This window comes from Nomascus leucogenys, chromosome 18 (assembly GCF_006542625.1).
Source record: "Nomascus leucogenys isolate Asia chromosome 18, Asia_NLE_v1, whole genome shotgun sequence".
Taxonomy (NCBI): Eukaryota; Metazoa; Chordata; class Mammalia; order Primates; family Hylobatidae; genus Nomascus; species Nomascus leucogenys.
Genome location: NC_044398.1, coordinates 87,706,629 through 87,724,294, shown reverse-complemented (window position 1 = coordinate 87,724,294; position 17,666 = coordinate 87,706,629). Strand labels below are relative to the sequence as shown.

Below are 17,666 nucleotides of genomic sequence, written 5' to 3'. Positions count from 1 at the left end.
CTCAGTCAGCTGTAATCCCAGCACTTCAGGTGGCCAAGGAGGTCAGACCACTTGAGGTCAGGAGTTCGAGACCAGCCTGGCCAACATGGCAAAACCCCGTCTCTACTAAAAATACAAAAATTAGCCAAGCGTGATGGCAGGCACCTGTAATCCCAGCTAGTCAGGAGGCTGAGGTAGGAGAATCACTTGAACTCAGGAGGTGGAGGTTATAGTGAGCTGAGGTCATGGCGCTGCACTCCAGCCTGGGCAGCAGAGTGGGACGAAAGAAAGAGAGAAAGAGAGAAAGAGAAAGAGAGGGAAAGAGGGAAAGAGGGAAAGAGAGAAAGAAAGAGAGAAAGAGGGAGAGAGAGAAAGAGAAAGAGAGAAAGAGAAAGAGAGAGAGAAAGAAAGAAAGAAAGAAAAAGAAAGAAAGAAAAAGAAAGAAAAAGAAAGAAAGGAAGAAAGAAAAAGAATAAAATGAATTTTTAAAAAAGAAGGAAGAGACCAGGCATGGTGGCTCACACCTTTAATGCCAGCACTTTGGGAAGTCAGGGAGGTCAGGTTACTTGAGGTCAGGAGTTTGAGACCAGCCTGGCTAACATGGCAAAACCCCGTCTTTACTAAAAATAAATTAGCTGGGTGTGGTGGCACATGCCTGTAATCCCAGCTACTCAGGAGGCTGAGGCAGGAGAGTCGCCTGAACCAAGGAGGCAGAGGTTATGCGAACCGAGATCATGCCACCACACTCCAGCCTGGGTGACGGAGTGAGACTGTCTCGAAGAAAAAAAAAAAGGAATAAAATGGATTTTTAAAAAGAAGGAAGGACCACACTGCCTTTTCAACTCCATCACCAGCTTCTGAAAGAGGAATATGGCTTTCATCCTCTTTGTTTGGGACATCTCTCCCAGTGCCATGCACACATCAAGCACTTAATCCATACTTCCAGGTAGATCTGAATCTCTGCTGAGTTCTGTAAAAGCTTTCCAAGCAAGCCAGGGTATGACGACGGAGCGAAGGTAAGACTGGCGCAGGCAGCCGCACATCTCACGGCAGGGCCGTGGGGCTTCAGCTTCTGGCTCTTCCTCCCACATTGTTCAGCCACTTCTCCTTCACCTCCACCCAGTCCAACCACAGTTGGCTGTGTTTCTGCCTCTCTGGCCCCATGAGCCCCTCTCCAGCTGGTTAAATTCAGAGGTTTCAACATCCCAGCCTCCTGTGTCCCAGCCGGCATCTCATGGGCCCTGTGCCACCACCAGCAAGTCCCAGCTGCAGGCCCAGGATTTCCCTCTTGTGACCGTATTAGGAAGCAGCTCCAGTTTTTCCCTGACGCTTTATATGGTCAGTCACGGAGCCCTGAGCAGGGGGTGCTCCCAGGGCCTGCAGCAGAAATGAGGAACAGGGAGGGAAGGGAGGGAAGTGGAAGGAACACTGGCTTTCAGACACACAGGGCTGGCCAGGTGCAGTGGCTCACACCTGTAATCCCAGCACTTTGGGAGGCCAAGGTGGGTGGACCACCTGAGGTCAGGAGTTCGAGACCAGCCTGGCCAACACAGTGAAACCTCATCTCTACTAAAAATACAAAAATTAGCAAGGCGTGGTGGCACACGCCTATAGTCCCAGCTCCTCAGGAGGCTAAGGCAGGAGAATTGCTTGAACTCGGGCGGCAGAGGTTGCAGTGAGCTGAGATTGTGCCACTGCACTCCAGCCTGGGTGATAGAGCGAGACTCGGTCTCGAAAAAAAAAAAAAAAAAAAAACGACACATAGGCCTGGGCAGAGTGTTGGCTTTGCCTTATCACCTACCTGACTTGCGCATACAGACCTACCCCTGAGCTTCCTCCATAAAGTGATGGATAATCACACCTTCTTTATGAAGCTGCAGTGCAATATCACGGCTTTCTAAATACCCAACCTAGAGACAGACATGGTCCACCAAGAACGTGCTTTTGCTGCAGCCTTGCTTTTAAGAGCAAAAAGACTAGAAACAACCTAAATACCTGTCAATAGCAGACAGGCTTAATCATTATGGTTGACCCCTATAGCAGAAGACTGTGCAGTGGCCCTCTCTCTACTACCATGGATGAATGGCCAAAATACACAGTTAGATGCAAAGACTGAGATGCACAACAGCCGTGGCCTGTGCTGCCATTTTGGAGGGGTGCAGAAGGGGCTCTCTATGTGGCTGCATGTGTATAACACATCACTGGAGGCTGGATGGAGCAGCTCACACCTGTAATTGTAGCACTTTGGGAGGCTGAGGCAGGTGGATCACTTGAGGTCAGCAGTTCAAGACCGGCCTGGCTAACATGGCAAAAACCCATCTTTACAAAAAATACAAAAGTTAGCCGGGTGTGGTGGTGCACACCTGTAATCCCAGCTACTCAGGAGGCTGGGGCAGGAGAATCACTTGAATCCAGAAGGCATAGGTTGCAGGAGCAGAGATCGCGCCATGGCACTCCAGCCTGGGTGACAGAGTGAGACTTCATCACAAAAAAGAAAGTAATAGGCTGGGCACAGAGGCTTAAGCCTGTAATCCCAGCACTTTGGGAGGCTGAGGCAGATGGATCCCCTGAGGTCAGGAGATCAAGACCAGCCTGGCCAACATGGCAAAACCCCCTCTCTACTAAAAATACAAAAATTAGCTGGGCGTGGTGGCGCATGCCTGTAGTCGCAGCTACTTGGGAGGCTGAGGGAGGAGAATTGCTTGAACCTGGGAGGGGGCTGTTGCAGTGAGCCAAGATCATGCCACTGCACTCCAGCCTGGGTGACAGAGTGAGACTCCGTCTCGAAAAATAATATAAATAAATACATAAATAACATGACTGGAGGGCTACATATGTAACCAGCAACCACAGTGCCTCTGAGAAGGGGAACTGGAAGGTCGAGGAATAGGAACCAAGGGGGAAGTTCTATATTCCCTTATACACTATTATATTTCATATTTGCGTGTCTTACCTCTTCAAAAACATATTTTAAGTCTGACTAGACAGTTATGAACAGACAGAGAAAACTTTAAGGTAGGGTTAAGTGGAAAAAAATCAAACTGCAAAACATACGGGGAGTGACTTTTTCTTATGTTTGTTTTGTGTGTGTGTGTGTGGGTGTGTGTGTGTGTGTGGTGTACATACATGAACCTGTGAATCATGTTTGCCTCCAGGGAAGAGAGCTGCTTTTTGTGATACACACTTATTTTTAAATATTCTCCTGTGGTCTTTGCATAGATTATCTTTGTATTACTGGAGGAGGTTCTCTGAAGCAATAACGACTTGAAAGATCAGAAGGCCGGGTGCAGTGGCTCATGCCTATAATCCCAGCACATTGGGAGGTGGAGTTGGGTGGATCATGTGAGTTCAGGAATTCAAGAACAACCCGACCAACATAGTGAAACCCCTTCTCTAAAAATACAAAAATTAGCTGGACGTGGTAGGATGTGCCTGTAATCCCAGCTACTGGGAGGCTGAGGCAGGAGAATCACTTGAACTCAAGAAATGGAAGTTGCAGTGAGCCAAGATCGCACCACTGCACTCCAGCCTGGGTGACAGAGTGAGACTCCATCTGAAAAAAAAAAGATCAGAAGGGCTAATTCCTGGGGCTTAACAAAGGGCAGCTTCCAGTTACAGTGTCTTTCTACCCTCTAGAGACCAGTGCAGTGGCTGGCACCCAGGAGGCCTCTGTTCACAATCTGCTTGTTCCTTGTGCCCCTGGGTGGACACTGCTTCCAGAGTAGGCTAAGATTGCTGGGCCAGGTCGCCAAGGCAGAAAAATTGTCACCTGCTAAAGTTTGGAAGGAGGGCTTCTCCTGACCCCCTGGGCATTCCAAAAGCAGAACCAGAACTGGAAAAATGTCCTTTGGGGTTCATAGGTTGGGGACTTGGGCTTGGAGTTCCAGTGAGCAGGGAGGCCCATCCACCTTGGCTCTGGATCATGATTTTCCCAACCCCAGAGGTTTGGTATAGGGTGGAGGGTCCCACTCTCTGCAGAGACAAAGCAGGTAAGGCATGAGTGAAGCAGGGCATGTGTGAGTGAACAAAAGAGGTGCCATGGTCAACGGCTACCAGGGCCTGGGAGACGACAGGGAGTGGTGGGTTCTGTGGAAAAGCAGAGAGCATAAAGCCCATCTCACAGGGACTGCTACCTTGCACCCTGCATTCTGCAGTGTCAGGTCCTCTGCTTTTTCCAGAAATGCCAGAAACAGATTTCTTTCTTTTTTGATATATTAATTTAATTTAAAAAATCACTCCTCTGTGTTAGCAGGTTGTAATCATTAGTCTACCATCTAGTAGGTGCTCAAGGAATCATAATAAAAGGTTCAATTCCTTCTTGCTCTGCACTTAAAGCTTGTCTACCTCAAAGCTAACAAGGCCTCTGGCACTGTCCCCTCCTGCTCCAGCCCACGACCATCACCTCCTGCTCTAAGCCTGTTACCCCAAGAGCCCTTTGCTACTAATCATAGGTAGTCACCCTGGCCCTGGACTCACACAGACCTTGTCTGAATCCCAGCTCTGCCCACTTTCCAGTGATGGGACTGAGTACATCTGAGCTCTGAGCTTCAGCATCCTCATCTTTTTTTTTTTTTTTTTTTTTTGAGACGTAGTCCCACTCTGTCACCCAGGCTGGAGTGCAGTGGCACAATCTCATGCCTATAATCCTAACACTTTGGGAGGCCGAAGGGGGCGGATTGCTTGAGCTCAGGAGTTCGAGATCAGTTTGGGCAATACGGTGTGACCCCACCTCTATCAAAAACACAAAAAAATTAGCCGGGCGTGGTGCTACGTGCCTGTAGTCCCAGCTACTCAGGAGACTGAGATAGGATCCCTTGAGTCCCAGGAGGCAGAGGTTGCAGTGAGCTGAGATCATGCCACTGTACTCCAGCCTGGGCAACAAAGTAAGACCCCATCTCAAAACAAAGAAAAAGAAAAAAGAAGACAGAAAGACAGAGAAAAAAGGAAAGAAAGGAAGGAAGGAAGGAAGGAAGGAAGGAAGGAAGGAAGGAAGGAACGAACTAACTCGAGGCAGACAAACTCAGCCAAAAGACTGCATTCAGAAGACCAAGGGACCCTTAGGACCAGGCATCAAAGCTATGCTCCCCGCCAGGTATGCCACAAACAGTCTTCAGCAGTTTAGGTAGACTGCTGGACATTGCTGAGCCCAGAACCTGCATCTCTAAGATAAGGAGACAAGCTCCTCTGGCTTCTATAAACTGTTCTGGATCCAAGAGCACAAGAGGTCTGCCAGAACCTTCTCAAGGGCACATCGTTTGAGGCAAGCTTTGCAGAACGGAGGAGAAAGTTTATCTTCATCACAGAGGGGAAAGTCATGCATGCCAGACCACGGACCTGGCATCACCTCACTACCCACCTATTAACAAGAGTCACTCATGTTGCTATTATGGGCTGGGAGAGTAACTTACTGTGCTCCCCTACCCCAACCCCTTTCCTTCTTTATCTTCTCCGTCATGGACAACAGTTTCTATTAAGCAATTAAACTGACCAGAAAGGAACAAGAGAAGACCGGGGTCCATAATCACAAGGCTGAAAGGATTTTAATCTAATCTGTCCAGAGAAGCATAGCAGGAATTTGAAGTTTTGACTCATTTATTTTTAATCTGCTGTCAGAAGATATTTTTGGTCTCAGGACCTTCACACGCCCCTTATTATTTCTTTTTTCTGATTTCTATTTGAGGACAACAGGTGAGATGATTACATAGGCCTGTCCTGAAACTCCCTAGATGAAGACAATATGTCTTAGATGGAAGACCTGGGCCCCAAAGAGTCCAATTTTCCCTCTAGCTCCCTACAGATGGGCCTTTTTAGAAACATCCAACATACTGGCTGGGTGTGGTGGCTCAGGCCTGTGATCCCAGCGCTTTGGGAGGCTGAGGCAAGTGGATTAGCTGAGGTGAGGAGTTGGAGACCATCCTGGCCAACATGGTGAAACCCATCTCTATTAAAAGTACAAAAATCAGCCAGGCATGGTGGCACATCCCTGCAATCCCAGCTACTCCGGAGGCTGAGGCAGGAGAATCACTTGAACCCGGGAGGCGGATGTTGCAGTGAGCCCAGATCACTCCACCGCACTCCAGCCTGAGCAACAAGAGTGAAATTCCATCTCTAGAAAAAAAAAAAAAAAAAAAGAAGAAAGAAAGAAAAAGAAAAATGTCCAACATATGAACAGCCCCAGATCAATAATATTTCCATACAAACAGTGCCACTGACAAGAGACGACCCCTACTTAAGAAAGTAAAGATACATTTTGCAACACTGCACCTCAGCTTCCTTCCCTAAAAGGGGCAAACATTTTTAACTCAGGATGTTGTGTTAAATAAAATAAAATAAAATGTGTCAAGGTACAGCACTTGGATTGGAGGACATGTTTAATACTTACGGCCAGACATAGTGGCTCACATCTGTAATCCCAGCGCCGTGAAAAGTCAAGGCAGGAGATAGCTTGAGGCCAGGAGTTTGAGACTGGCCTGGACAATATAGTGAGATCCCAGTCTCTACAAATTTTTTTTTTAATTAGCCAGGTGTGGTGGTGCACGCCTGAGGTCCATAGCTACTCAGGAGGCTGAGGTGAGAGGATCGCTTGAACCCAGGACTTGGAAGCTGTAGTGAGCTATGATGGAACCACTGCACTCCAGCCTCGATGACAGAGTAAGCCCCCATCTCAAAAAAAAAAAAAAAAAAAGTTATGAGTTGCTCAGTTGCTCACTCTTACCATTTGGCTCTTTAAAAAGCCACTCTAATCCCTTCTGAAATATCTATAAGAACAGTGGAAAAATGGCCTATCCCCATGACAGATTCTATATTACCCCTTACAAGGGGTATCTTTGGGGCTGCCTGAGATATATTACACAAGTCAACACTGAGCATTTCCAAATGGAAAACAGAGCAAGTCACTAAACTGTGCGCCCAATAGGCTTTTAAACAGGTAAACAGATACCATGCTCACAAAGAGACAAAGAACGCACCGCATCTCTGGTTAAGGACTAATTTTTCTGTTTTATGTTCACTATGCTTTCTAAATTCTCCAAGTGTTCCATAGTGAACGTGTCTTAGTTTCCTAATTAGGAAAAAAATGTGCAGGACATTTTTAGAGATGACAAGGGGCTTTCTGTAATTTTCACTTGGCAAAATGTACAGACCAGGACCAAAGGGACAGAAGGATGCCAAGTGATGGAAGGAGAACATCTTACTAGTAAAATCAAAAGTGATCATGACCACAGCAAAAACCAGTCTAGTAACACTTAACATTTTCAGTGCCTACACTTAACATGTAGCAGGAAGTGTATTAAGTGCTTTCTATTTAGAGTAACCCACTCCTTGAAGCTGGCACTATTTTTTTTTTAAACAGACAAGGTCTTGCTCTGTCACCCAGACTAGAGTGCAGTGGCACAATCATAGCTCACTACAGCCTTGAACTCCTGGGCTCAAGTGATCCTCCTGCCTCAGCCTCCCTGAGTAGCTGGGATTATGGGTATGCACCACTGCACCTGGCTAATTTATTTTTGCAGAGATGGGGTCTTGTTGTGTTGCCCAGGCTGGTCTCAAACTCCTGGGCTCAAGTGATCCACCTGTCTCAGTTTCTCAAAGTGCTGGGATTACAGGCATGAGCCACTATGCCCGGCTCCTAAGAGGCTGGTAGTTTTCTTGCATCCGTTTTACAGAAAAGGAAACAAAGTTTGAGAGGCATGAGGTAGCCTGCTCAAGGGTGAGCAAGCCCTTTCAGAGAGAAGAGATAGACATAGGCTGGGTTGGGTGACCTCTGCACACCAGTCTGGCGACCCGTGCCCCACAACATCACACTCCAAGCCCCAATCATCTAGTCCAGGCAGTCCAACAGAACTTTCTATGATAATGGGAACATTCTGCACTTATGCTACCCAGTACACCAGCCACTAGCCACAGGTGGCTATTGTCTACTTGACCCAGGGCCAATACAACAAAAGAAATAAATGTGTTATTTTTTATTTTCTTTTATTTATGTATTTATTTAGAGATGAAGTTTTGCTCTTGTTGCCCAGGCTGGAGTACAATAACGCGATCTTGGCTCACTGCAACCTCCATCTCCCGGGTTCAAGCAATTCTCCTGCCTCGGCCTCCCAAGTAGCTGGGATTACAGGCACACACCACCATGCCTGGCTAATTTTTGTATTTTTAGTAGAGATGGGGTTTCACCATGTTGGCCAGGCTGGTCTAGAACTCCTGACCTCAGGTGATCCACCCACCTTGGCCTCCCAAAGTGCTGGAATCACAGGTGTGAGCCCATGCACCCAGCCAATAAATTTTTTAATGTTTTTTTTTTTTTTTTTTGAGATGGAATTTCGCTCTTATTGCCCAGGCTGGAGTGCAATGGCACCATCTCAGCTCACTGCAACCTCTGCCTCCCAGGTTCAAGCAATTCTTCTGCCTCAGCCTCTCAAGTAGCTGGGATTACAGATGTGCACTACCATGCCCGCCTAATTTTGGCATGTTTAGTAGAGACAGGGTTTCATCATGTTGGCTAGGCTGGTCTCGAACTCCTGACCTCAAGTGATCTACCTGCCTTGGCCTCCCAGCGTGCTGGGATTACAGGCATGAGCCACCAAACCTGGTCTAATGTTTCTTTTAATTAATTTAAATCTAAATTTAGTTAGCCACGAGTGGCCAGTGGGTACCATATTGTGCCATCTCTAGTCCACTCTGACCTACTGGTCTACCTAAAATAGTCCTATGACCAACCTGAACATTCCCCTCTGTGACAAGGAAGACCTCCCTAAAACCTAGCCACATCATGTCTCCTACCCACCTGGCTGCCAAGACAAACCAGCCTTTCCTAAGCGGTTATGAGCTCTTCTTTACTTTCAAGAGGAAGGAAGGACAGAGAACGATGCCAATGAAATCTGTTGAGAGTTTATCATGTCTTGGCACTTGGCATATGTGATGATACACACCTCCTGTCTGTAATGAGGGTGATTATTCCCATTTTACGGATAGGAAAACCAAGGTTTCGAGAGGGGAAATAACCTCTTCAAGGGCTGAGATATGAACCCACGTTGGAATGATTCCACCTCATCTTGCAATCTCCCTCAATCAAACCTTCAGCCTCCCATTTCCTTTTTTTTTCTTGAAACAGTCCTATTCTGTCACCCAGGCTGGAGTGCAGTGGTACACTCTTGGCTCACTGCACCTCCACTCCTGGGTTCAAGCAATTCTTCTGCCCCAGCCTCCCCAGTAGCTGGGATTACAGGTGTGCACCACCACGCTCGGCTACTTTTTGTATTTTTAGTAGAGACAGGGTTTCACCATGTTGGCCAGCGTGGTCTTGAACTTCTGACCTCAGGTGACCCACCCACCTCAGCCTCCCAAAGTGCTGGGAGTATAGGCATGAGTCACCACACCCAGCCCCCCAACACATTTCTAATGCCTACTTTCCTTATGAGGCCAGGAGTAGGTACCTGGCTGCCTGCAATACTCACATAGATTAGCCCTGAGAAGTACCGCTCCCTCAGGTTGTGTAGCACGGATGCTTCGTTGAGGCACGTCAGCTCCGCCATGTCCTCCACCTTGGAGAACTTGGGTGGGTTCATCTTCTGGATGTCATCTTTCCCAACCGTGACCTTCTTGCCATTCTCCACCAGCTCCACAACCACCTCATCCCCCTTCTCCTCCTTAATGCTGGCTGCCTCGAAGCCCTGCTTCTCCGAGGGGACCCAGACGAGTCTCTTGGCGGCCCAGTCAGCCTGGGCCACTGGGCTGTTGATGAAGTTTTTGTCCACAAAGAGGAACTTCTCATCGTCACTGAGTTGGCCCTTCTGCGCCATGGTGCCTTGCTGGTCCCCTGTGGAATAAGGTAACAGGGTCAGAATCAGACCACAACCAAGCCCGGAAGACAGATCCACCACTCACCTTGCCCTGTCTAGGAACTCGGTCTGCAGAGACATCCCACCAAGTACAAAGGCCTGCAGTATTGTGTACGTGGTCAAAGAACAGAGACCACCCAGAGGCCCTTCAGAAAGGGATGTGTGTCATCACCTAAAATACCAAAAGTCAAACAACCCAAATGTCCACCAACATAGAGCTGGATACATAAGCCACGCTATTTCCATACTGTGAAATACTACCCAGTGCTCAAGAGGCAGGAAGTAGGGCTGGGTGAGGTGGCTCACACCTGTAAACCCAACACTGTGGGAGGCCGAGGTGGGCGAATCACTTGAGGCCAGGAGTTCAAGACCAGCCTGGCCAACATAGTGAAACGCCGTCTCTACTGAAAATACAAAAATTAGCCAGGCGTGGTGGTGCATGCCTGTAATCCCAGCCACTTGGGAGGCTGAGGCAGAATTGCTCAAACCTAGGAGGCAGAGGTTGCAGTGAGCCAAGATAGTGCCGCTGTACTCCAGCCTGGGTGACAGAGCGCGACTCCATTTCAAAAAAAAAAAAAAAAAAAAAAAGAAGCAGGAAGTATGTTTACACGTGCTGATATGGGAAGATGGTCAAGTCTAACTGTGCACTACAAAATAAGAGTCCTCAAACGATTAAACATAGAATTACCCAGATCGCTTGAGCCCAGGAGTTGGAGACCAGCCTAAGCAACATGGCAAAATCCTGTCTCTACAAAAAATACAAAAAATTATCCAGGCATGGTAGCGCACACCTGTAGTCTCAGCTACTTGGGAGGCTGAGGTGGGACAATCACCTGAGCCTGGGAGGTTAAGATTGCAGTGAGCCGAGATCAAGCCACTGCACTCCAGCCTGGGTGACAGAGTGAGACTCTGCCTTAAAAACAAACAAACAAATAAACAAACAACCCAATGCATATAACTGGCAACCCAGTAAAAGGAAAGAAATTATGCAATAAAATACATGAGTCCTCAAAAGCATCATGCTCAGTGAAACAAACCAGAAAGGCCACATGCTGTATTATTCCTTCAATACGAAAAACTATCAGGCTGATGCAAAAGTAAGTGTGGTTATGGTGATTGAAAGTAATGGCGGCCGGGTGCCGTGGCTCACGCCTGTAATCTCAGCACCTTGGGAGGCTGAGGTGGGTGGATCACCTGAGGTCAGGAGTTCAAGATCAGCCTGGGCAACATGGTGAGACCCCGTCTCTACTAAAAATACAAATATTAATGGAGTGTGGTGGCACACACCTGTAGTCCCAGCTACTCAGGAGGCTGAGGCAAGAGGACTGCTTGAACCCAGGAGGTGGAGGTTGCAGTAAGCTGAGATCGCACCATTGCACTCCAGCCTTGGTGACAGAGCGAGACTGTCTTGAAAAAAAAAAAAAGTAATGGCAAAATAGAAAAGGCATATCTATGGTGACAGGCAATCAAGAGCTGCCATTGGAGGCCATGCATGACGGCTCACACCTGTAATCCCAGTACTTTGGGAGGCCAAGGTGGGGGGATCACTTGAGGTCAGGAGTTTGAAACCAGCCTGGCCAATGTGATAAAACCTCACCTCTACTAAAAATACAAAAATTAGCCAGACATGGTGGTGCACACCTGTAATCCCAGTTACTCAAAAAGCTGAGGCAGGAGAATCGCTTGAACCCGGGAGGCAGAGGCTGCAGTGAGCCGAGACTGCACCACTGCACTCCAGCCTGAGTGGCAGCCTGAGAGACTCCGTCTCAAAAAAATAAAAAAAAAAAAGAGTTGCCAGTAGCAAGGAAAGGAACTGATTGGTAAGAGGCACAAAAGAGGTACAAAAGAGCTAAGAGGCACCACCTTTCGGGGTGATAAAAGCATTCCCTGTGGTCATGGTGGTGCTTACAAGACTGTATACATTTGTCAAAACTCATTAAGAATGTTCTATCCCAGGCTGGGCGCAGTGGCTCACGCTTGTAATCCCAGCACTTTGGGAGGCTGAGGCGGGCGGATCACGAGGTCAGGAGATCGAGACCACGGTGAAACCCCGTCTCTACTAAAAAATACAAAAAATTAGCCAGGCGTGGTGGCGGGCGCCTGTAGTCCCAGCTACTCAGAGAGGCTGAGGCAGGAGAATGGCGTGAATCCGGGAGGCGGAGCTTGCAGTGACTCGAGATTGCACCACTGTACTCCAGCCTGGGCGACAGAGCAAGACTCCGTCTCAAAAAAAAAAAAAAAAAAAAAAAAAAGAATGTTCTATCCCCTGTAGGATGACTAAAGTGAACAATAAAATATTACATCGTTTCCAAGAGCTAGAAGAAGGACATTGAATGTTCCCAATACAAAGAGATGATAAATGTCATTACATAGGAAGTAGCAAAATAAAAGTAATGATAAATCCTTGAGATGATGGATATGCTAATTATCCTGATCTTATCTCCCCACACATTATATGTATTAATATCAAAACGTTACTAAGAGCTGAACTCAGTGGCTCACACCTGTAATCTCAGCACTTTGGGAAGCTGAGACAGGAGGATCCCTTGAGGCCAGGAGTTCAAGACCAACCTGGGCAACATAAGAAGACCCTGTCCTTGTACAAAAAATTAAAAATTAGCCAGGCGTGGTGGTGCATGCTTGTGGTTCCAGCTACTCAGGAGTCTAAGATGGGAAGATGGCTCGAGCCCAGGAGGTCAAGGCTGCAGTGAGCTGTAATGCCACCGCACTCCAGTCTGGGCGACAGAGCGAGACCCTGTCTCAAAACCAACCAACCAACCAACTAAAAAAATCATTATGGACCCCATGAACATGTATGATCATTTGTCAATTAAGAAATAAATTTTTTAAGTTGAAAAAACTCACACAAGCTGTACACTTAAAAAAACTTGAATTTAAGTTGGTGAGTTTTACTTTATATAGATTATACTTCAATAAAGCTGATTAAAATATTTGTCATAAAATATTTGTCTTCATTTTATATGTGTGTGCATTTCTAAAAGTCTAGAAAATTGCATACCAAAATATTATACTAGGGTTCTAGCTTGTCAAATATTTGAATATCAATAAGAAAAATAATTATATGTTCATCACCCCAACACCCCAAAAAGGGTTGAAAGACAAATATATTTAAATCCATTTGTTCAAAATGATTTTTATTGTTGTTGTTTGAGATGGAGTCTTGCTCTGTTGCCAGGCTGGAGTGCAGTGGTGTAATCTTGGCTCACTGCAACCTCTGCCTCCGGGTTCAAGTGATTCTCCTGCCTCAGCCTCCTGAGTAACCAGGATTACAGGCACGCACCATCACACCCAGCTAATTTTTGTATTTTTAGTAGAGACGGGGCTTCGCCAAGTTGGCCAGGCTGGTCTCAAACTCCTGACCTCAAGTGATCCACCAGCCTCGGCCTCTCAAAGTGCTGGGATTACAGGCATGAGCCACCGTACCTGGCCCCAAATGCATTATTTTTTAAATGGGTACAGAAAGTGGGGTGGAAATGTGAAAATCTTGATACTGCCTTTTCTATACAAATTGTTCCTTAGGGTAACTAAATCAAAAAGGAGAAGTCTTTCTTGATGGAAGATTAGGTCATTAAATGTCCTGTCTACACGGGAAGCCCATGGATGGTAGATTCACATTATCTGTCCTGTTATCCAGATGTGTTTATGAGGAGAGGGACAGAGACAACACACTCTACAGGCCTGTCCAGCCCCCTGTTCCTGACTCTCTGACCACAGCTGCAGGGGCTGTCCTGGAAACACTGGCTCACAGCCCCTCCCACCTCTTGCTCCTGGGTTCCAAATAACTGAGTTGCTGGCTAAGTGAGGACACATGGCCACCAGGATCTATGCGTGGTTGACATCCCTCCTTCAGTAGGGAATTCACAACTCCTTTGAATTCACTGATAATCCCCATGCTTGGGCCCCAAATCCCACAGAGACAGAATAAAGACCCATGTCCCACTCCTGGATCCCTAGAGCTGAGCAGCCAACTCCTGAAACCCAACCTTTTGAGTGATGCAGATTTTGCAAGACAGAATGGGAGTGGCAGATATTCCAATACCTATTTTTTTCTTTCAGGGCTGAAAATAATAATTAAAAAACTAATTTAAAACACCTGCGTCTGGGGGCAGTGGCTCATGCCTGTAATCCCAGCACTTTGGGAGGCCAAGGCTGGTGGAACACCTGAGGTCAGGAGTTTGAGACCAGTCTGGCCAGCATGTGAAACTCCGTCTCTACTAAAAATACAAAAAGTTGCCGGGTGTGGTAGCATGTGCCTATAATCCCAGCTACTCGGGAGGCTGAGGCAGGAGAATCACTTGAACCCGGGAGGTGGAGGTTGCAGTGAGCCAAGATAGTGCCACTCACCACACTCCAGCCTGGGCAGTAAGAGCGAAACTCGGTCTCAAAAAAACAAAAAACAAACCTGGAAGTTGATTTGCTCAGAGATTTTCTGCTGGGAGACCTGATACAGTAGCTGATGAAAAAACAGTGGCGGCTAGGTGCGGTGGCTCACACCTGTAATCCTAGCACTTTGTTGGGGCTGAGGTAGGAGGATTGCTTGAGGTCCAGAGTTCGAGACCAGCTGGCCAACATGGCGAAACCTGGTCTCTATTAAAAACACAAAAATATTATCTGGGCATGGTGGCAGACACCTGTAATCCTAACTCCTCGGGTGGCTGAGGCACGAGAATTGCTTGAACCCAGGAAGCAGAGGTTGCAGTGAGCTGAGATGGTGCCACTGCACTCTGGTCCAGGCAACAGAGCAAGACTTCATCCAAAATAAAAAATTAAAAAAAAAAAAAGAAGAGAAATGAGGAAATCCTATCTAAATCTGAATAATCACTTCAGATATCCAGAAAGAGAAACAAAGATCGCGTAGACAACATGTATTGTCCTAAGTTTAACAGTCCTCCTTTCTGCATTTTAAAATCGTTATTGAATTTGGCTTAGCTCATAGTAAGACCAACAGTGTCCTGCCCCTGACTCCACTTACCCTATCTTAAAAAAGACTCCCTTCTACATGGAAGAATTCCAGTGAATACATGGAGAACAATAAAACTAGGATGTAATTGTTTATAAAGCTAATAAAATAGTGGGTCTCAAGCTGGGCACGGTGGTTCACACCTGTAATCCCAGCACTTTGAGAGGCCCAGGCGGGCGGACCACCTGAGGTCAAGAGTTTGAGGCCAGCCTGGTCAACATGGCAAAACCCTGTCTCTACTAAAAAATACAAAAATTAGCTGGGCATGGTGGCAGGCACCTGTAATCCCAGCTACTCGGGAGGCTGAGGCAGGAGAATGGCATGAACCCGGGAGGCGGAGCTTGCAGTGAGCCGAGATCGCGCCACTGCACTCCAGCCTGGGCGACAGAGTGAGACTCTGTCTAAAAAAATTAAAATAAAAAAATAAAAATAAAAAAAAATTAGCCGGGCCTAGTGGCATGTGCCTTTAATTCCAGCTACTCAGGAGGCTGAGGCAGGAGAATTACTTGAACCTCAAAGGTGGAGGTTGCAATGAGCCGAGATCATGCCACTGTACTCCAGTCTGGACAACAGAGCAAGACTTTGCCAAGGAAGGAAGGAAGGAAAGAAAGAAGAAAGGAAGGAAGAGGCCGGGCACAGTGGCTCATGCCTGTAATCTCAGCATTTGGGGAGGCCAAGGCGGGCAGATCACGAGGTCAAGAGATTGAGACCATCCTGGCTAACACGGTGAAACCCTGTCTCTACTAAAAAAAAAAAAAAAAAAAAAAAAAAAAAAAAAATTACAAAAGATTAGCCGGGCCTGGTGGCGGGCGCCTGTAGTCCCAGCTACTCAGGAGGCTGAGGCAGGAGAATGGCGTGAAGCTGGGAGGCGGAGCTGGCAGTGAGTGGAGATGCACCACTGCACTCCAGCCTGGGCAGCAGAGCAAGACCCCGTCTCAAAAAAAAAAAAAAGGAAGAAAGAAAGGGTCCTGGCAAGTTGGCAAGGGCTACCAGTAATTGCTAAAACCATTAGGCCAATGGGGCTCACATTTCCTGGTGCATTAGCTTCTGAGTCAGTAGGACTGGGATGGGGCCCAAGAATATGCATTCCTAACCAGCTTCTGAGTGATGATGATGCTGGTCTAGGGTCCCCACCACAACACTGACTATATCAGATGAAGAGTTGTTGTGGAATTTTATAAGGGATGGGTCCGCCTGACATCACCTAAATCTACGAATTAACCGTGACATCACAAAAAGAGAGAGCTGACCTGACATTATAAACATTACATGCCTGCAGATGGGATGCTACAAGAAGTGCCGTTACCACTAATGACATATTCTTGCTAAAAAGAAAAGGGGATGGAGATGGGGGAGGAAGGTGATGAAGCCTCCATATCTAACGCCTGTCTGTGGAAAATGCAAGGCACAGGAGAGCATGTTAAACAACGCAGTAAAATCCCAAAGGTGAGAGACTATGCTCTGTCGCCCAGCTAGAGGGCAACAGCGGGATCTTGGCCCACTGCAACCTCCACCTTCTAGGTTCAAATGATTCTCCTGCCTCAGCCTCCCGAGTAGCTGGGATTACAGGTGCATGCCACCACGCCTGGCTAATCTTTGTATTTTTAGTAGAAACGGGGTTTCACCATATTGTCCAGGCTGGTCTCAAACTCCTGACCTCAGGTGATCTGCCCGCCTTGGCCTCTCAAAGTGCTGAGATTACAGGTGTGAGGCACCACGCTCGGCCAGGACTCTGTTTTCTTTAACAAATAAAATACGAACAAAAAGGAGGGGAACCTATAGATTAAAAAACAATTGAAAGAAAAGAGGCTAGCAGTAGCCCACACGTATAATCCCATATTTTGGGAGGCCAAGGCAGGAGGATTGCTTGAGCCCAGGAGTTCGAGACCAGACTGGGCATTATAGCAAGACCCCCCATCCCTTAAAAAAAATTATCAGCCAGGCATTATGATGCGTGCTTGTAGTCCCAGCTACTAGGAGGCTGAGGCAGGACGGTTGCTTGAGCCCAGGAGTTTGAGGCTGCAGTGAGCTATGATTACATCACTGCACTCCAGCCTGGGTGACAGGGTGAGACCCTCTCTCAAAAAAAGAGAAAGCCACAGAGAACGAGAACATTTCATAAATATAGGGCATTTTCATTAGCCTAAAAGATCTTTCTGAGCCTAAATAAAGTACAAGTTCATTGGTGCTGGCAAAATTTGATTGGTTGCCTCATCTTGAGAGGTAAGATAACCTGCAGTCATGAAAAGACACCCAGACTTTGCGATCAGATGGTAATTCAAACGTGACTCTGCCACTGCAGAATGCGTGCTTCTGGGCGACTTACGTAAATCTCAGAGACTCAGATTTACTGTATATTAATACTGGGGATCTAATGGGTGCCCTACAGAGCTGCCATGAGGTTTAGATGAAACTGTCTATACCAAGCTTGTCTAACCTGCAGCCCACAGGCTGCATGTGGCCCAGGATGGCTTTGAATGCGGCCCGATACAAATTCATAAACTTTCTTAAAACAGTATGATTTTTTTTTGCGATTTTTTTTTTTTTTTTAGCTCATCAGCTATCATTAGTGTTAGTGTATTTTACGTGTGGCCCAAGACAATTCTTCTTTTTCCGGGGTGGCCCAGGGAAGCCAAAAGTTATGACACCCCTGGTCTACACCAAGTGCCTTCTGTTTCTATACCCTTTCCCACTTCCCATGACTCTAAGCCACTTCGCTCATTCCTAACCAACAGCATTTACGACTGTTGGATGTTTTAATTATGTTTGTTTCTGGACAGCCGTAGTCACAGAAGTGGCTTGATACGATGCGTCTTCTTTTAATAGTATAACTGAGGTTAGTTTAAACAGGCAGCAAAATAGGAAAT

General features: G+C 47.0%; 1 protein-coding gene across 5 annotated transcripts in view; it reads right to left on the bottom strand.

The window, feature by feature from the left end:
* MYH11 (myosin heavy chain 11) overlaps positions 1 to 17,666 on the bottom strand; it is a 155,982-nt gene that overhangs the window by 127,751 nt on the left and 10,565 nt on the right. For all 5 annotated transcript variants that reach the window (XM_030798022.1, XM_030798026.1, XM_030798025.1 and 2 more), the window contains exon 2: positions 9,435 to 9,796. In XM_030798022.1, coding sequence (XP_030653882.1) covers positions 9,435 to 9,779 — 345 coding nt within the window. In that variant the 5' untranslated portion in view covers positions 9,780 to 9,796. The remainder of the gene's footprint in view (positions 1 to 9,434; positions 9,797 to 17,666) is intronic.